At 40.8% G+C, this 21,208-nt stretch overlaps 2 protein-coding genes across 2 annotated transcripts; one reads left to right on the forward strand and one right to left on the reverse strand.

The window, feature by feature from the left end:
• Positions 1–13,715: 13,715 nt before the first annotated feature.
• On the forward strand, positions 13,716–16,372 carry LOC142611856 (uncharacterized). The gene has a single exon (XM_075783995.1). It carries the CDS (start codon positions 13,847–13,849, stop codon positions 16,100–16,102), a length of 2,256 nt encoding a protein of 751 aa, XP_075640110.1. The 5' UTR covers positions 13,716–13,846; the 3' UTR covers positions 16,103–16,372.
• A 2,811-nt stretch (positions 16,373–19,183) lies between these two features.
• LOC142613685 (uncharacterized) lies at positions 19,184–19,820 on the reverse strand. Its single transcript, XM_075786134.1, has one exon. The coding sequence runs from the start codon at positions 19,591–19,593 to the stop codon at positions 19,423–19,425; it is 171 nt and encodes a 56-aa protein (XP_075642249.1). The 5' UTR covers positions 19,594–19,820; the 3' UTR covers positions 19,184–19,422.
• Between the last annotated feature and the right edge of the window lie 1,388 nt (positions 19,821–21,208).

Below are 21,208 nucleotides of genomic sequence, written 5' to 3' on the forward strand. Positions count from 1 at the left end.
GAAGAGGTAGGGATATTATGGCAGGCTTAGGCTCTCACCATGCAGAGTCACAAGGATCACAACCGGAAGATCATTTCGAACGTCTTGAACATCGTAGGGATCGTGAGGGAAGCGTCCATACAGAATACCCAGGGGCTAGCCATACTCATGGAGGGGGTAGCACTACCCATGATGAGGGTTCTAAATCCATGCAGAAGGAAATCAATCGTTTGAAGAGGAAGTTACGCCGTGCTAAACGTAAGGTCTCCCCGTCCTCGTCTAGTTCTTCCTCAGAGAAGGATAGGGGACTTGGCTACAGTTCAAGGTCATGTTCCCCCACCAGCGCAACATCCTCCGGTGAGGAGGACGACCAGCCAGCCCGCAGACGTAAGAAGCTTCATTCTAGGGGCTTGGGCAACGATACCATGAGTAGGGCGTTGCACCAGCTCTCTAAATCTCCGTTTTCACGGAGGATTGAGAGGGGGAGGCTTCCTAGGAGGTTCACCCAGCCCACCTTTACCATATATAATGGTCGGACTGATCCGGTGGAGCACGTGAGTCACTTCAACCAAAGGATGGCAGTGCACTCTCACAACGAGACTTTGATGTGTAAAGTCTTCCCCTCCAGCTTGGGACCTGTGGCTATGAGATGGTTTAACGGTCTCAAATCGGGATCTGTAGGCTCATTTGGGGAGCTAACTAGGGCATTTGCTTCGTGGTTCATTACGTGTAGCAGAGTCCCTCGGCCATTGGACTCGTTGCTATCCATGGCCATGAAGGAAGGGGAGACACTGAAAGCATACTCCGACCGATACTGGGAGATGTTTAATGAAATAGACGGCGACTTTGATGAGGTGGCGCTTAATACCTTTAAGGTGGGTCTCCCTACTGATCATAACCTAAGAAAGTCTTTGACGAAAAAGCCCGTCCGCAGCGTACGCCGTCTTATGGATCATATTGATGAATACAAAAGGGTAGAGGAAGACCAGCAGCAGGGAAAAGGAAAGGAGAAGGTTATCCCACAGGAGAGAAGGGATTTCAGGTCGAACAGATATCACAACAACAAGCCGAGGAGGGATTACTTCGGACAATCCGGCTCGGCAGCACCTCAGGCTGTAAATACTGTGTTCCGAGAACCAGTGCATCAGTTATTAGAAAAAGTTCGTAAAGAGCCCTTCTTCAGATGGCCCGGCAAGATGGCAGGGGACCCTGCGAGAAGAAATCAAAACCTTTTCTGTCAGTATCATCAGGATGTGGGTCACACTACTGAAAACTGTCGGACCCTGTGGAACCATCTAGAGCAGCTCGTCGGTGAGGGAAAGTTAAAGCAGCACTTGTGTCAGCCCACTGGGCAGGTCAGTCAAGTTGGTTCAAACAACCAGAGGAACAGTTCATCTCGGCCAGCATTGGGAAAAATTAATGTTATCTTCGCTGCACCTGGTAGGACCGGCTCAGGTCCCACTAGGGTGATGACGGTTTCCCATCCGCAGGCCAAGGATGCGGATAGCAGGCCGAAGAGATTAAAAGGCACTTTACCCGTCTTGGGTTTCTCCGAGGAGGATAAAGTAGGGACTATCCAGCCCCATGACGATGCTCTTGTGGTTACCCTCAGGATAGGGAACTATGATGTGAGGAGGGTGATGATAGATCAGGGCAGCGGTGCAGATATCATGTACCCTGATCTATTTAAAGGGCTAAGATTGGAGTTGGAAGATCTAACCCCTTACGACTCCCCACTTATAAGCTTCGAAGGAAGGGCCGTTGTGCCGAAGGGACAGATCCGTTTACCCGTTCAATCCGGCACAGAAACGGTTGAGGTAGATTTCATTGTGGTTGACGCGTACTCTCCATATACAGCCATCCTCGCCAGGCCATGGCTGCACGCTTTGGGAGCTGTCTCCTCTACCTTACATGTTAAGGTGAAATTCCCCTCAGGGAAGCATGTTGAGGAAATCCTCGGCAGCCAGGTAGTGGCTAGGCAATGCATATCGGCTACGGTGCTTCGTCAGTCAGAAATTGAGTCATCAACCTTGCCCATCCAGGAGTCATAGCAATTAATGGCTTCGGAGGCACCTGGAGCGATGACAGGAGACGAGGCTGTTTGTGAGGAGTTAGAGAAGTTTGTAATAACAGATGATCCAGAGAGGTTCTTCCAAGTTGGCATACTTTTGCCACACCAAGAGAAGATGGAGTTGTTGAAATTTCTGAAGGATAATTTAGATGTTTTTGCGTGGGACCCCTATGAGGCTCCAGGCGTAGATCCGAACTTTATTTGTCATCGTTTAAACGTCAATCCTGTCATCGTTCCGAGAAGGCAGCCACCTCGGCGATCTTCCCGAGAACATTCTGAGGCTGTGAAGGAAGAGGTTCTTAAACTCAAAAGGGCGGGAGCTATCAGAGAAGTTTTCTACCCTGAATGGTTGGCTCATACTGTTGTTGTTAAAAAGAAGAACGGCAAGTGGAGAGTATGTGTGGACTTCACTGATCTGAACAAGGCCTGTCCTAAAGATTCGTTCCCAATGCCACGGATTGATCAACTGGTAGATGCTACTGTTGGACACCCTCGGATGAGTTTCTTGGACGCCTTCCAGGGTTACCACCAAATTCCCTTGGCGTTAGAGGATCAGGAGAAGACTGCTTTCATTACTCCAACCGGGAACTATCATTATAAGGTCATGCCATTTGGATTAAAAAATGCTGGGGCTACTTATCAAAGAATGATGACCCGAATGTTTGAACAAAGAATCGGGGAAAACCATCGAAGTATACGTGGATGATATGGTGGTGAAGAGTAAGACAGTACCTTCACACATGACAGATCTGGCCGACACCTTCCAGATGCTAAGGAAGTATAAGTTGCGCCTTAACGCCTCCAAGTGTTCTTTTGGCGTGGGATCTGGAAAGTTCTTGGGATATATGATTACTCATAGGGGCATAGAGGTAAACCCGGTGCGAGGTTAAGGCTATTCAGAATTTGCGGCCGCCTAGGAACCCAAAAGAGATTCGAAATTGACCGGAATGGTTGCCGCGTTGAATAGATTTATTTCTCGGTCCACCGATCGGTGCCATCCTTTCTTTCAGTTGTTGCACAAGTGGAAAGGGTTTCAATGGACCGAGGACTGCGAGTTAGCTTTCCAACAGCTTAAGCAATATCTTTCTCGGCCACCTATTTTATCTCGCCCTGAGGTGGACGAGGTTTTATTCGCTTATCTGGCCGTGGCTATTCACGCGGTGAGCTTAGTCCTTATAAGGAATGAAAGCGGAGTACAGAGACCGATCTACTACGTTAGTAAGTCCTTGAATGAGGCCGAGGTGCGCTATCTGCCCTTGAAAAAAGCGCTTCTGGCTGTAGTCCACGCCACGCGCAAACTTCCTCATTATTTCCAATCTCATACTGTGGTTGTTTTGACCCAGTTGCCTCTTAAGGCTGTGTTGCGTAGTGCTGATTATTCTGGCAGTGTGGCAAAATGGGGAACCATCTTGGGAGCCTTTGATGTTAAGTACAATCCTCGCACTTCGGTAAAGGGACAAGTCCTCGCTGATTTGGTGGCAGAGTTTACTAAACCATTGTTAGAAGAAACTTCAAAGGAAGTACATATGGGTGAAAAATCAATTGGTGTGATCACCGCCGTATCGCCCTCGGCTTGGAGAGTTTATGTGGATGGGGCTGCGAATCAAAAAGGGTCTGGTGTTGGACTTGTTTTAATGTCCCCTGAAGGAATTGTCTTCGAAAAATCTTTGAGATTGGCCTTCTCGGCTACTAACAATGAGGCCGAGTATGAAGCAGTCTTAATGGGCATGCAGATGGTACATAAGATGGGTGGCAAGGAAATCCAGGTGTTCTCAGACTCTCAGTTAGTGGTCGGCCAGGTCATGGGAACCATGGAGGCTAGAGACCCCAGAATGCAGGAATATTTTGCCCAGGTCAAACGCCGGCCAGCCGAATTCGACTCCTTTTCCTTAGCTCACGTTTCTAGGAGTGGAAACACTCATGCAGATTCCTTGGCTACGTTGGCAACATCCTCGGCTCAAGGTTTACCAAGGGTTATCCTCGTTCAGGATTTGGTAGAACCTTCTCTTGTAACTGCTAACGCACCTCGCATCCATCTAATAAGGCTTGGTCCTAGTTGGATGGATTCGATCATATCTTTTCTTAAAAATGACATTCTTCCCGAAGCCAAGGTTGAAGCAGAAAAGGTACGTCGAAAGGCGCCGCGTTTCTGGTTGTCCGAGGACCAGAAGCTATACAAACGATCCTTTTCAGGACCGTATTTGTTGTGTGTACACCCTGAATCAACAGAAGCATTACTGGAGGAATTGCATGAGGGAATTTGTGGGAGCCACACTGGGGGAAGGTCCTTAGCCCATAGAGCCCTGACTCAAGGTTATTGGTGGCCTAATATGCAGAGGGAGGCTCAGGATTATGCCAAAAAATGTGATCAATGTCAGAGGTTCGCCCCTAATATCCACCAACCTGGAGGGGTTCTTAACCCTCTCTCCAGCCCTTGGCCTTTCGCACAGTGGGGCTTGGACATTGTAGGGCCATTTCCGAGGGCTGCTGGCAACAAAAGATGGCTGCTCGTGGGAACAGACTACTTCACTAAATGGGTTGAAGCTGAGCCCTTAGCCAATATCCGAGATGTTGATTCAAAGAAATTTATATGGAAAAATATCGTTACTAGATTTGGTATACCGCATACACTTATCTCAGACAATGGCGTTCAATTTGACAGCAACGCCTTTAGGCAATATTGTGGTGACATGGGTATCATAAATAGATATTCTACCCCAGCTTATCCTCGAGGAAATGGGCAGGCCGAGGCCGTTAACAAGGTCATAGTCAACGGGCTTAAGAAGAGGTTGGATGATGCGAAAGGTAAATGGGTAGAAGAGCTCCTTCATGTCCTGTGGACGTATCGGACCACACCGCGCAGATCCACTGGAGAAACGCCATTCTCTATGTCTTATGGAGCCGAGGCGGTGATACCTTTGGAATCTGGTTTTCCTACTCTAAAGACAAGTTCTTTTAGCCCAGAGAATAACGAGGGACTTCTAGAGAAAGATCTTGATTTACTTGAGGAACGGCGTGAGGCGGCTATGGTCCAAATGGCCTATTATCAGCAGAAGCTAAAACGAGGATATGATGCCCACGTGAAGCTAAGGCCGCTTGCGCCTGGTGATCTTGTATTAAGGAAAGTTGTAGGCACTTCTAAGAATCCAGCGTGGGGTAAGCTCGGACCTAACTGGGAAGGCCCCTATCGCATTGTTTCAATAGCAGGCATAGGGTCGTATAGGCTAGCTGACCTAGACGAACGAATTGTACCACGTCCATGGAATGTAAATAATCTTAGAAGGTATTATTATTAATGAAAGTGAGCTTTTGTCAATATATTTCAAAGTTATGAGTAGTTCTGATTCTTGAAGTTATCATTTTTTAAGAATCAAACAGAAACTTGGTTAAGTGCAGTCCTCGGACCACAAACCTTGTGGAAATTGATGTCTTGTCATTTGTTAAACAGAACCTTAGTTATGTCGGGTTTTCGGACCTCCTACTTTGGGAAAATTAACATTTGAAGTTATCATTTTTTAAGAATCAAACAGAAACTTGGTTAAGTGCAGTCCTCGGACCACAAACCTTGTGGAAATTGATGTCTTGTCATTTGTTAAACAGAACCTTAGTTATGTCGGGTCTTCGGACCTCCTACTTTGGGAAAATTAACATTTGAAGTTATCATTTTTAAGAATCAAACAGAAACTTGGTTAAGTGCAGTCCTCGGACCACAAACCTTGTGGAAATTGATGTCTTGTCATTTGTTAAACAGAACCTTAGTTATGTCGGGTCCTTGGGTCTCCTACTTTGGAAAATTAACATTTAAAGTTATAACTTTTAAGAATCAAACGGAAAATTGGTTAAGTCTCATCTTCGGACCACAACTTTGATCAAGGTTGTCTCCTTATTATGACTGGATGTTAATGCGTTACTGTTTATTAAATTCAGATCTTAAGTTTTATATCTTTGGTTGTTAAACAATTTTGTGTAAGGAACGGTCCTCGGATCTTACATCCTGCTAGAAACAGTGTTATGCATTATAAGGGTTTAATCGTTATATGACGTCATCTCTTCTTTTTAATCAAGGCATTGTTCAAATATATTAACCATGTCACTTTTTATTAAATCTTTAATAATATACGCATGGTTATGTGGAAGTTATGAATGTGCAATCCTTGGAGTTAGATTTGTGTACTTTGAGAAACTTCTGCTATGACTTAATGGGAAACTTTTGTAATAAGTACAAAAAGAATAAAGTAAAAACAGGTATAACCCAAGTGAAAAGCAAACGAAATTGTTCTTCATTAATCTGTTAAATATACATTACATATAGAATTCAAAAATGGAAAAAGAGAAGCCCTAAGCTAAGTCCTAAGCTTTTGGAGGAGGATCTTGCTGAGAGGTACTGGTGCCCTCGGTCTTTCTCAACTCCAGCTCAAAAGGAGTCAAGACTTGCTTTCCCTTATCTGCTGTCTTCGTTGAAAGGACGTTGGGTTCCACTATCTAGCTCAAGTCCTTCTCTGCATTCCCTTCTCCTTCCTTCTCTTTGTTGGAACTAGAGGGTTCTGTAGGATCAGGAACTTGTTGTGGGACCACTGGAGGTAGAGCAGGAAGAATTGTCTCGGGGGTAGGAGTAGCAGCAGGAGCCTCTTCAATCTCCTGTATTTCTAGGGGAAGCCAAACGTTCTCGGACTTCCTCAGATCCGAAGATTGGGGAACTCCTGCTACGTTTAAAGCTTCCCCCATACTTTTTGACAGTATTCACGGCATAAAGCCGCGAACTCCTCTGTCAGCTGCTCCTCTGTGGTTGCTACCCCTTCATCGAAACTTGCCTGCTTGGCAGCGTGGAGAGAGAGTTGGAAGGAGCTGGCTTCTTTCTTCATCAACGCCAGTTCCTTCTTTAGATCCGAGCACTCCCTTTGAGCTTGGGAGAGTTCTTCATCTCTTTCATGAAGGAGCTTGCACTGTCCTTCTATCTGGGTCTTCATGGTCTTCAAGTTTGACTCGACCCCATTTTTCTCTCTCCTCAGATCAGCCACCTCCGAGGTCAACTTCTCATTCTCAGCAAGGGCTGTGCCCAAGGACTTCTCAGTTTCCATCCTGATTTCGAGCTCGCCCGGCTACCTTCCGAGTGTCTTCTATAAACTTCTCGGCTACAAAGACCTCCTGGATAGCCTATAACAAAAGATGACGGAGTTAGGAATAGTAAAAAAATAAACTTACTTATAAATATTGTTGAAAGTGGAATCTTCCTGAAAAGGGGAAAAACTTACCAGCGCTAGATCTCTTTTTAGTGACAGGAATAGTTGTGGCTGGCCCATTTTTTCCAAGGTCTCCATATCCTTGGGCAGCAGGAGGGGGCGTTCCAAAACCTCGGCCAAGTGGTGGGCATGGCCTTGTTGAACCGCCCTTATACTGGACTGGCAGGAGATGGGTGCGCCGTCCAGTCTTAGATCGGGGGACCAGGTGGTCGGTGCTCGGCGCACTTCAGCCTCGTCCCTATATTCCCCGATTTCGACCGAGCGGGCCCTACCCTTGCCCTTGTCCACCTTCTGCTGCTGGGCCGGTGGGAGTTGTTGTCGTGGTTTCTTGGGGTCTTTATTAATCGTCCCCTCGTTATCCCCCTTCCTCTTCTTCTTTGGATCCTCGGCTAGAAGTTTTGGCTCAGCTGGAGGAGGGGGAGGTGGTAAGGATGGGGGAACTTGAGACGTCCCCCTCTTTTTCTCTGCAACCTTAGCAGCCCTATTGGTAAGGAGACCCTCCATTCTTCCCATGTCTTCTTCAAATTCGTCCTCGGGAAGGGCAACCACAAACCCTGCAATTCCAGAGGCCTCGGTGGCTTCTTCCTCCTCGTCGGAAAGTACCACAAACTGGTTCCCGCGAGGCCTCTCGGTGTCTTCGAGATGGAATTGGTCTATCTCGTCGTCAAGTGTGTGTGAAGAAGACACCTACTCTTCTGGAACGACAGTTGCTTGTGAGTGCACGGTGAGGGGGACTACTGCTATCGGCCGGTTGTACAGAATGGTGTTAGGAGCGTCCGGGAGGTCACGGTCGTCCAAAAAGTGGGGCCGAGCTACGTTTATCCTCTTTCGTCTTCGGTCGCCCGCAATTATGGCGTTCTCTATCTCCTGGAAGTCCGAGGAAAGGGGAGTGTACCCTAGAATGAGGTGAGCAGCCCGGAGTTGTAAGTCTTCGCTAACGAACACCTCGGAGCGAAGTACTCGGTTTAGATCTGCGATGTTACAGTGACTCAGACGAGGACGCACGTGCTGCTTATCTGCAAAAAAGACGTCAAAGCAAACAAACCTGGTCAGATTCACACAGATATTTAACAAATTTAAGTAAGTACGAATACGCATTTCTATGTGTGTTAGAAGAAGTTGTGTAGTGGGGAGATTAATCCTACGGCGTCGCACCTGGATCCCCCCACTGAACTGGGCAGTGGAAGCCGTCGTGCCAGTTCCCGGACACGATCAAGTAGTCGTCCTTCATGCCTTTGTTTGATTTGGGCAGACAGGAGATTAGCCTAACGGTGCTGGACCGAGATTTAATATAATAACCTACCTTAGAAAGTTTATGGGACTCATATAGGAACACGACATCGTGCCATGTGAGGTTTAAACCCATCTGCTCATTTAGAGCATCTACACTACCTAGAACTCTAAAAACGTTTGGGAGGCATTGATCGGGACACAACCGGTGGTTGCGAAGGTACTCCCGAGTTACAGGTTTCATTGGAAGGGTCATCCCACCCTCTATAAAGGCTATTATTGGGATGATAACCTCTCCCTCTTTCCTGGAACCGGCCACGGCTTCTGCCGGGCAATATTCTAATCCTACGTCGCTGGGAATACGGTATTTGGCCCTAAAGCCTTCCATCCCAGCGGCGGTATCTACTAGACACTTAAACTTACCCATTAGAAAAGAACGAAAGGCTAAACTCTAAGAGGGAGAATGTTTGTAGTGGTAGCCGAGGACAAATACCGAGGAGAAAAGGGTTAAGAATAGAGAGAGCAAGAACTTACAAAGTTGAAGGTACGGGTTTCCACGGTTTTCTGCTGGTAAAGAATGATTGTTGGTGTTTTGATGGGATTGATCCCTGAGGAATTAAATGAAGGCGCAGGTTCCCGAAGCGTCACGACGTGCGAAAAGGCGGCCTCGAAATTATATTTGTCCCGCCTAAAATTTCGTGGAGTAACGAGGGCCGTTGGATGCCCATCTCACCGTTGAACGTGAGGGACAAAGTGTAACTGGCAGTAATAAATACGCGCGTTGTTGAAAATAAAACCGCCAAGTGGCATCTTCTGGGACGCGAAACGATTTCCACACGTGCCATCACACACAAAGTGAATGGAGTAGGTTCTCGTCGGATCAAAACCCTATTTTTCTCCTCGGACGTTGAAAATTAGAGTTTTGAGGGGCTATTGTGGGGGGTAAAAAGATCCTTATGGGAAGGTGGGCCTTTTGGGCCGTGTTGAGGAAGGCCGATCTGCTCCTGGGTTTAGAATCTGTTAGTACTATGGGTCGGCCCATACGCCGAGGATCCGAGGATCCCGCCGAGGATCCCGCCGAGGATCCGAGGATCCAGCCGAGGGTGAGCTTACCCTCGGATGAACATCGAAGAACTCGGAATTTCATGGTAAAGATTAGGGGATGACACGGTTAAGGCCAATGGTTAAGAGGGGTGAACCCTAGAACGCTCCAAAAGCACCGGTGTTGAAGAAATGTCAAAGATAAATGCTGCTGCCTCCACATTAAAGACCCTGCACCTACCACCCTGGCCGCATTTATGGGGAAGTGACACCTGAACAGTGGAAGGGAAACTTCTAGTTACTGTTCAAAGGCACTAAGAAAAGAAATATCTAGGCTAAGGGAGGAGTTGGGGCAACACGTGTACAAAGTATTAAAAAGAGGAGTATTTAAGGGGGAACCTGGAAGAGAAAGGGGGACGGACTTTTTGTAACCTAAAAAGAAAAAAGGCTAAGAGAAAGATATAATATAAGAACAGCTCTCGGCTTACATCCGAGGAGGCCTATCAACAATATTCCTTGTTGTTTCCAAATATTTGCAATCTTTAGTTTGTCATTTAATCCCCACACACTTCTAATCTGGGTTTCAAGCCCACACTCTACAAATTCATATTGTTTAAGGCTCATTGGGCCTGAGCCCATAACTGTTCTTGGGACCAGGTGTAATTGTGCACTTACAGTAATAATGTTCAGGAACGCACAAATAAAATAAAGGTCATATTGAAAATATGTTTTCAAGGCAATATTTTTAGTTTGTTAAGTTGGATTTTTTTGTCTTATCTTAATTTTTTTGAATCAATGATTGAGATTGAAAGTTGTTTTTTATAACTATCAATCTCAACCATTCATAAGAACTACATCAGGTGCAATACCTGATCTCAATCCAACAATAATAACATTCGAAAACACACAAGTTATATAAAAGTTGTCTTGAAAATATGATTTTGAGGCAGCATTTTCAGTTTGTTAAGTTGGATTCTTTGTCACCACAATAAGTCATAATAGAATTTTATAAGTATAATACCTTAACTTTGCGTTTGATATGAACTATTTTCATATTTTGTGCAGTGTTAAATGTACCAAGAACTTTGTAATTCAACTGACACGGTTTCAAATAGAGATATTTATAGTTTAAATATTTCCTGTTTTAACTATTGAATTATAAAAAAGAAAATGCAAAAAAAAAAAAAAAAACCCATGTGGTATATGTGGGGAGTAAAAGAATCCAAGTAGGCATTTTGGGCATTTGGGCTCTAACAAGGAAGGCCAATCTGTTCTTGATTAAAACCCTGTTAAAACTACAAATCGGCCCATACGCCGAGGGTCCGAGGATACATCCGAGGATGAGTTTCTCCTCGGATAGACCCAGGAGGACTTGGAGCCTCGCTAGAATGATCAAGACAGAGTTACAGAAAGACTGTTGGTTAAAAGGGGGATCCTTGTACCCTTTAGAGGCACCGGTGGTAGAAAAATATCTTAGGAAAAGACTGCTACCTCCACATTAAAGACCCTGCACCCACCTCCCAGGCCGCATTAATGGGAAAGTGACCCCAAAACAGTAGAATTGAATATTCTGGTTATTATTTAAAACACTTGAAGAAGGTGGTGTCAGGGAAAAAAGAAAAGATTTGGGCAACACATGGATAAAGCACCAAGAGAAAAAGTATTTAAAAGGGGTAGAGGCCAAAGAAGAGGGGGATCGGCCAATTACTAAGAAAGAAACTAAGAATTGTAACATTCAAGAAAGAAAGAGAAATAATATAGACATTGTCCTCGGCTTATGTCTGAAGAAGCCTTTTTGCAATAATCATTTACCATTTGCAATCATTATTATACCTTAGCCTGTTCAATAAGTTCCTCACATCCTTAAACTAGATTTCATTCCCACACTCTACAAATTTCATTGTTTAAGGCTCATTGGGCCTGAGCCCACAGTTGTCCTTGGGTCCAGGTGCGATTGTGCACTTACAGTATAAGTCATTGTATCAAAGATAGTATCTCATAACTATAAAATAGTCCAATTATCAATTTAGATGTTTTGGTTTCTTCGAAGGAATCAATAAAGAAATTGGTTTCACATCACCCTACCATTCAACTGGAAGTTAAATTTAACCCAATTATCAATTTAGAGGTTTTGGTTTCTTCAAAGGAATCAATAAAGAAATTGGTTTCACATGACCCTACCGTTCAACTAGAAGTTAAATTAAACGGCCCTCAACTGGTGGTTTTTTTTTTTTTTGGTTAGAAGAAGAGGAGAGGAAAATGGCCCTCAACCGGTTAAATAATAGAAATGCCCTTCTCACAATTAAACTTACTTAAATGGTTATTCTTCCCTCTCTCTCTCTCTCTTTTTTTTTTTATAGATATATAGACAAAGTTTAACTACAAAATTAGTTATAATCTTCGCTACAAAATTAGTTATTCCCTCCACCAGTGGATTACATCTTATTCTTATCCTTCATTCTTGCAAATTTTCTAGAAAATTAAAAATCAATAACTATGTCATTAATAAATTATTTAAATTGTAAGTTTTTGTAATTTAAAATTATACATAAAATATAAGTTTATAGATCATATAGTAAATAATATACAATTGACACAAAACTTAACATGTGTATTAAGAGCGAAAAAAACATACAATTCAACAATTAAAATTTCAAAATATGTAGTAATGTTTATTTCATTAAATAAAGTTATAACCTTAAACTATAACTAATTTTGTAACTAAACTTGTCTTTTTTTTTATTTAAAAAATGGTTATTCTATTCCCTTTTATTTGTTGGTTTCTTGTATGCATCCAGTGATCCGATCTATAAGAGATAGAGAACCCAAATGTTTATTCATGGACAAAGCAATTGCCAGCATGTCCTAAGTTGGTTTAAATTATTTTTTAAAAACAAAAATTGAAACCAAAAAAAAAAATGTTAACTTTTAGGTTTGTAAAATTTAATCTAAACCATAAAATAAACTCTAGTGTAATCCTTTTATAATTTGAAATTCACATTAAAGCCATTGGTGGAGAGTACGGAACTACCGATTTGACTCTTTTCTGACCGTGGGACCCACTGATGTGAAGATATTTACAAAGTTGCCACCCATTACTCTGTTTTTGTAAGTCAAAAACACTTAAAACTTGTTTTGTTTTCAGTAACTCATTCCTCGATTTAGTGAGAACTGAGTGATGGAAACAAAACCCCAAAACCCATTCAAAGAAGCACCTTCTCCATGAGACCCACTTATTTTAGGTGATGAGTAATGAAACCCACAAATCCCAAAAACCCCTTAACAATCTTTCTCTCAGGAATAAAATATAAATTCATCCATGATGATAAATACGTTTTTGTGAAAGAAAGGAAAAACTTCAAGGAATAAAATATAATTTATCAATTCTGAAGTGAACTCAACAAATACGCTAGCAGTGAGTGAGAATAATAGGTAAGCAGTCATAAATCAAATATCATAAAGGCATGTAATCAATATTGTTCTTTCCTACCTAAACATGTCTCTATAGTCTATACTGCAACATTTAGCAAAAAATCCCTCATGTTACCATCCAAATTTTGGATCCCCATCATAATCAAAGTTGAAATTAACAAAATCTTCATGCATCAGTATTTTAAGTTAACCAACATATACACAATTAATTGCTCTATAGGTAAAACCAACATACACAATTAATTAACCTTTCTGCATAACTTTTGTTCCAAGTCGAATCCGAAATGACAAATCATGGGGGCCCAGAGGCTTGGATGGATATGATATCAACGATTCAACTTGAAAAAATTGATAGTGTGCCCACACAGTCTTTCTGAATCTCTCTAGATTATACCGACTCCACTATCAGTCCCTCTCAAGTCTACAAAATAATCCATTTCAGAAAAAGCCTACATTAAATTTATAATACCGACTTTCATAATTACAAGACAAGAAAGTCCACTCTCAGCTTTAAAAAAAGAAAAGAAAAGAAAGTTTAACCTGCCCCTAGAAGAAAAAACAAAGTATATCCTTGGTAGCTTATCCATAAGCTAAAAGAAGAAATTCACCCAACAGTCCTCTGTACTCTTGACCCAAATAGTAATTAACTGTAACAAAAGCACAACAAAGAATACACCAATCATGACCAAAATGCAACACTCTCTATCTATTTAGTATTTTCCAAAGTGAACCTGATATCCTTCATCACATCACTCAATAGAACAAGCAGAGTCAAACCCTCTGCCCTCCTAGTTATTTGGATCACAAAAAAAACAAAAAAAAAAATAGAAAACAGGAACAGAAGAAGAAGAAGATGGGTAAGCTCGGCTGCAACACTGATGGGAACCTGGATGCTGCAAAGTTCAGCGAGCCACTGCCATGGATTGGCATCTATGTGGCAGCAGCATCACTGGCCTGCCTCATTGCAATGGCTGTGGATGGCATCAATGGAATCCGCTATAGAAAATTTTGGTTCCCCTGCAAATTGTTCTCTCTCAACGCTACTTCCCTGACCTTGATTGCCACAGCAGTCAAGCTGGCAGTGGATCTAAATACCCCGATGCCTAGCCGCCAGGATCAGCTTGCAAAACTTAGCAGTACCGCCTTCATCTGTACAGTAATGGGTAATTCTATGCCTTCTATTGGAACCATGGAGAATAAAGAAATGGCTATGAACATTATTGCTATGGGAATACTTGTTATTACTGTTATTGTGAATATCTGCATCCAATTAGGTACTGGGGTAATCTATGTTTTCTGGAAAGAACATGCTTTCATCATGTTTATCATGCTTGTTTTGCTTCTATTCATGACTTTTTCTGCCTTAACTGTTCCAACTACCAAGCAGTATTTAGAATACAAGTACAATAAAAAGTACGAATTAGCTCTCAATGAAAGCTCAAAAGATACTGGTAAAACAGTTGTCGACAAACTTAGAGAGGATCTTATGAAATATTGGATGATGGCTCATACCTGTAACCCCCAATTTGTAATGGGGCGTTCAGTGACATGCACCGCTTCTGGAGCATTCTGTCTTCTGAGTGCCGCAACTTTAGCAGAAGCCATGTTTAGATCGTACTTCTTGCCCTGGTCATTCAAATTTTGCATCGGAGAGTCTGACTATAAGTGGTCAACCACTATAGTTCTAGTTATACAGACCATTGCAGTAGGAGTTGGTACTCTTGGCCCAGCATGTCGGTGGTTCGTAGCCATCAATTTTAGTTGCCCAAAAAGAGGAAATACATGCCACACAAAACATTTTAAAGTAGAGCGCTACTGGATTCAGAGCCTAGTAGAGATGAAAGAGTGCCCGTTAACTTTACAAATCCGTAATCGGCACTTCAGGAAACTTGCCCATGATGCAAAAATTCAATTCTTAGACTTGTGCATCGGAGTGCAAACTGGGATTGTGATAACAAGCAAAGTGATTCGCCTCATTTCCGTTATCATTGTAAGCCGGATCTGTCTTTTCTGCAGTTGCTGTGAAGAGTTGAAGAAGAAGTTCAAACTCAAGAACAGTGTTTCATATACTGAATCAGCTTTGGAATCACAGCTTTCCTCAAAGCTGGATCTTAGCCGATTTGTTTTGCATCTTGAAGGTGAGGATGTTATGGTTGAGTCAATGATGAAATGTAAATGTGACCCCACTGATCATTGGATACGGATGGGAGGGAAAGAACAGCCTAAATACCTCATAAACCTGTTGGAGTTTTCACAAGGATTCAAGGGAGTGGGCAAGTGTGACAGTAACCAAGTTCCTTCTCTAGATTCTGAGGAACCACCAAATTGTTGGGTGCTTCCTGTGGTAACACTCACAAGTATTGCTGTAGCAATTCCAAATGTCAGCCCTAAATCGATTAAACAGCTGATATGTGGTGTGAATCAAGGCCTGGAGTATGTAAGACTCATCGAAGAATACCTGGATGCAAGAGATTTGTCCAACATCAGGAAGACAGCAGAGGTGGTTTGGTTAGGTGTTGAACTCTATCACAAGTGGTTGGATGTGGACCTCCATAAACTGTCCCTTCAAGGAAAAAGCCCAAAGGAAATACTTCAAGAACTTGCCGATACTGCAAAGAACAGGTCTGTGGAGTTTCACAAGAAACAAATGAATCAATGTTTAAAGCAAAGTCCTTCAAAGTGGCCCATCAAAGTCTTGGCTGCCAATTCCATGTATAGAATAAGTCAAACCATTCTGCTAAATTGTGAAAGCATTAACAACCAGATGGGTGAGAAGTTATTTGCAGAAGTGGTTGTCATGATCTCTGAAATACTGGGTGCTTGCCTCACTAATTTACAGCATCTTATACCTGTTAAGTGTTTGAGCAGCACCATTGAAGAGAGACAGGGAAGCGTGAGGCATGCAGTTTACATTCTTGGTAAAACTGAAAAAATTCTGAAAATTCTAGAACAGAGAGAACCTCCCAGTTTAGAGCCTCATCAAATGGCATACATTGACGAGTGGCGTTCATTACACATGCAGAAGGAGCCCTCACCCTTCTTTCCCTCTTCATTGGAGAGTGAGAAAGCCTCTAACAATTCAAGTGACTTGTTCCTATCCATTGGTTAGAATGACAAGCATGGAGTCAAAAACACAGGCAGATTATAATTTTCATCTTTGTGAAGAAAATAGTCTTTTCCTACCCACATGATGATCATGCAAAAGCTTCCAACTACTCCCATAATGTAATAAAGTTTTGTTGTAAATGTGAAAACTTCATTGCATATATTTCATGTTATTGTTTTGGTTAGTTTTCTCTTTTCAGTGACAAATTTTGTGAGTGATACCAAGTACAGACCAGCTATAGATGTACCAATTGCAAAGCTACTATGAACCACTAACCACATAAGGTTGTGATTTATAAGACATGCAAAAGAAGAAAAAAAAAGAAAGAAAAAAAAAAGGGATTGCCTAGTGCACAATTGGTTGAATGGATTCTTAAGTGACTAAGGAATTTCATCTATACAAAACAAAATCACAATGAATCAAATTTCAATGAGAAAGAAATTCTTTAGTCAGATGTTAAAATCCATAATGTGGGATTGCAAGTACTGCTTCAAAAGCTTCTTGCCCAATTGCTATGGAGTAGATGCTAATCTTCCATGGGATGAAGACAACAAAGAAGGCGAAGGCTTTGATTGACTTTGAGTCAAAAGTAATGAGATATTACAAGGATCATTATGCTACAGATACAAAATGGTTAAAAAAGACCACCATTCTAATTTCAAGTACCTCATTAGTTTATTTTCTTAATCACTTATTACTTTACAAGGAAGCTTACAAACGTCGTGATTCTACCAAGTGAAGAGTGTGATTTAACATTGCTCCTTTATTCAAGGCACTGAATACCATAACGAGACAAGCAGGAAACCTATAAGAATAATTTTTCATTAAAAAAAAGAAAGGTATATGCCATCCATACCAAATTGTGGCAAACCTTTATGCAGTGTGCATCATACTATTAACAAAGTTGTACAACATTAACGTGCAAACTAAAACAAATATAAGAACCGCAAAGTTGATACTAGGGAGTATGTAAAATTCAAATCAATTCCTATTTGAAAGTATATGGATGAACATTAGTCTCATGCTAAAATATGATATTGAATCCTAATTAAACCAATTTAAAAAATGTAGAAGTCAGAGATAAGTTGAGCCTTTGCAGAATTCTAGAACAGAACTGGGTCAGATATTTTAGGTGAATATTTATGTCTAGAACAGAACTGTGTGAAGTCTTTGCTACTTAGGACTTTGTTTGAGTGGTCCCAGATTTGGGGGATTATGCATTGTCATTCTTTGTGTGATTTTCTTAGTTCTATTAGTCTCTCTTTTTGATTGGTTTGTATTCTTTTCAGTGCAGTGAGTTTACTATCGTAAATTCATTGTGCTTTTATTATCAATAAAGCTGTTATTACCTATCAAAAAAAAAAAAATTTATGTCTAGACAATGTTGTTAAAGTTAGGATTTTCCTTGAATTAATATTTATATAATTATCGAAAAAAATAAGGGGGAGACCTTTTATAATGATTTGAAATTCAGATTTGTGAACATGTAGACACAGGTTAACATGAAAACATAGACTCAAATATGAGCACACCATCTTAGCAAGATTTCTAAGCAATGAGAAAATTATATCTTTGCAATGACATGAAAGCCTTTTAAACCATGTGTGTGGTATAATTTAAAAAATGGCAATAAACAACCTCTAGCACACAACTTTCATGAAAAGTAACACAAAAGTTGTAATAAGTAATATCAGTATCAAAAATGAAATCTAGTGATTCTTAAAGCTTCTGGTCCATACATTTGAACTTATACCAAAGTTAATGGAACTTCGGGGAACTAACCTCCTACCATCCCAAACGAACATGCTCTCACAGAACAAACATATTTTAAGAAAGAAAAACTGTTAAACAAAACTGAAAAGCTTATATGAACCAGAAGCACAGATAAAACTCAATGACATATGATATATAATAAAATCATTGGACATATCAGTTCTTATATAAAAATCTAGGATTCATTGACAGCCTTCAAATGAATTATTGCTTTTAACATTAAGAGCCACCAAATTCCAATTTCTACTCACCCTTGAAACTTACTCTCCCTCCTTCCAAACACACTGGCACATATATGCAACTTCAAAAACAGAAAGATTATTAATTTAAATATTTTGATAAGAAATTTGTTAATCACATGTTAAAATTGCAGCCTTCCATTGATCCTCAGGCTTGACTTTTAAGACTGTATCTTTCATCTGCCAAATCCAACTTCCAGTTACTTCTAGGAACTGCCTCTCTCTCTCACACACACACACACACAAACAAGAGAGAGAGAGAGAGAGAGAACACAAAAAATTGATGGCACCTAAAACTACTATCTACAAACAAGGTGCAATGGAATAATAATCAACTCTATCATTATCTTTACTCACACCAATCCTTCCATGCTCTAATTAACCAAATATTTTCTTTGATAGATATGCCAATGTTTAATTTTTTTTGATGGTATCAACAATCAACTATTCAGTTTGTTTCAGTAGCATGGCCGATCTTGTATGATTACTATTAGTATGCTTACTTAACAACTGCTTTCCTTCAATTGCATTCTTTCCTGCAAAGTGATGTTACAACTGACTACAAACCGTTCAACAAATATAATTGAGGGGAACTGAAATGTCAATGAGCTATATAGCTCAACTGAAACTTCCTCCTCTCCCGGTATAATGGGATGGAAGGTGATATCATGGCTTCAAGACCCAGTGAGTGCGCGTGTAACTCACCCATAAAAAGAAATACAGCAGACCTGAAATCCATATTCAATTCCTTAGTGGCAATTAACATTATACTCTAGCCCAACAGCAGTATTTAGCTCGCTGTACAATGACTTGAATAAACAGCATACATTTCCCACATCAGGGATTGGAAACACAGCTGAAACCATCACTCATAATTCAGGACAACATAGGAAAATTAGCCCCGAAACAAATCGTAGAACTTGGATTTCATGGCTTAACTTAATAAGACACTAAACATATGAATAAATACTTGAACTTGAGAAATCAACACAATGCCAAAGCAATTTTTGGGGGAAAACAGATCAGTCAATCCACAAGGCATTAAAATAAATCGTTGCATAAAAAACTGAAATTACTAATAAAAATCTGAACTTTTTGTATATTAATTTCACCAACCAATTGGAATCATAGAATACAAAATTGCGATAGAATTGGAACTATAAAGCAAAAAAATTTGCCCAGGTTTTCATTGACAAACCAAAATTGAAATAACTAGAAATCCAAACTGAAAATTCCATCAATTCTCAACAAAGGGTCTCCCAAAAAAAAAACAAAAACCTGAATCCTAAACGACGAGTAGTATAAGGGAAACTAATCATCGTCCCTCTTCTTCGGCTTCCGATAGCTCTCTTCGAGGTGCTTCGCGATGATAAGGCCAGTGTCGGCGAGCTTCTTGATATTCGGAACGGCGTAGTTTTGGGCCACGTAGACTCCGAACATTGTGCCAACTATGAAGGAGAAGCTACTCCTGATAAAACCCATTTTAGGTTGCGAATTTTTGCGTTTAGAAAAATAGAAAATAAAAAGGAAATAGCTTTCAAGGATTGAATGGGGTTGGGATTTTGGATCGGAGTGAGAGAGTGTACGAGTATTTGCTTGAGATGAGAGCGAGACAGAGATTATAAAAAGGGAGGTGAATTTATTGAACAGCTAATACTGTTTCTCGTGCTCCTCACGCTTCTCCTAAGTTAACCCCTTTCCCAAGCACAAACCCAGGCACCAATTGCCAATTGGTCCACAGTATCAAAACCAATCTCTTTTTTTTCTTTTTCTTTTTTTGGTTTTATAATAATTTCCCCACGATCCGCACTCACTAATTTTGGTTTTCAATTTAGGGTTGATTTTGTAATTTAGTTCAATATTTAATAAATTTATGATTTTTTATTAATATAATTTTTTTCTAAATTTTTGTTTGGTTTAATTGATTTCGCAAATTATTTGTGAGGCTTTTACATGTTTGATGAAATGTTTGTATTGTGATTTGACTGTAAATTTGTTTTTTCTTTTCTTTTTAACTGATCAAAAGAACTTGACCATATTTAGGTGGCAGTACATTACTAAGCCATGTGTGATTTATTATAACTAAGTCTCACAATACCTGGTTATTTAAATATGGTATATGTGTTTTATGTTTTATGTTTTTTATTTATTTATTATTTTTATTGATGTTGATCTTAGTAGAAAATACCCAACGTGGGCTTTTTATTTCTCAAGATCGCACGACATTTAAATTGGGGCCTATATATATATATATTATAATTTTATTATATTATATTTCTTAAATTTATCCGTCTAGTTTGTTTATATGCATTTTTTATGAATTTATTGTTCATTTGTGGATTTTTTTTATCTAGTTTTTTTTATTAACTATTTGTGAAAATTTTATTATTTATTTTTCATATTTTGCCTAATTTTTTTTATTATATTATGTTCGTTGCTAGTTTATTATTAAAAAAATATATAGAATCTCACTTTCTTGACACAAGAGTACAAAACAAGCCATTAATAAAACTGTGGGGAGTAAAAGGACCCAAACGCATACGTCTTTGATAGCAGGATTTGCGCCGACTCGCTCCCGGGACTAAACTCTACGACCGGCCCATACGCCGAGCCGAGGCAGAGCTCAGGGGCGAGCTTTTCCTCTGGACAGATCCAAGAGACTCAAGACTTCATTATGAAGGTGGTCGACAACTCTGTAAAGCACTAATGGTTAAAAGCGACATCCCGAACCTTCTAGATGCACCGTGTTAAAGAAAATATCAAGGGCAAAGGCCGCCACCTCCGCATTAAAGCGCTCGCACCTACCTCCCCGATCGCATTGATGGGGAAGTGACCCCGAACCGCAGGGGGTCGAAACTTCGGTCACCGTCCAAAAGGTATCAGAAAGGAAGTATTTGGGGGTGAAGGCCGTAAAAAGGGGGATCGGCAACAAAGAAAGAAACCGAGAATTGTAACTTTTAAGTAAAGAATAGAAATAATACAGAGAATAGTCCCCGGCTTGCGTCGAGAGGAGGCCCATTTACAATTATCTTTCGTTATTTATAGGTGTTTGTAACTCTTAGCTCGTTATCAAGTTTCCGCATTTCTAATCTGTTTT

Source organism: Castanea sativa, chromosome 10, assembly GCF_040712315.1.
Source record: "Castanea sativa cultivar Marrone di Chiusa Pesio chromosome 10, ASM4071231v1".
Taxonomy (NCBI): Eukaryota; Viridiplantae; Streptophyta; class Magnoliopsida; order Fagales; family Fagaceae; genus Castanea; species Castanea sativa.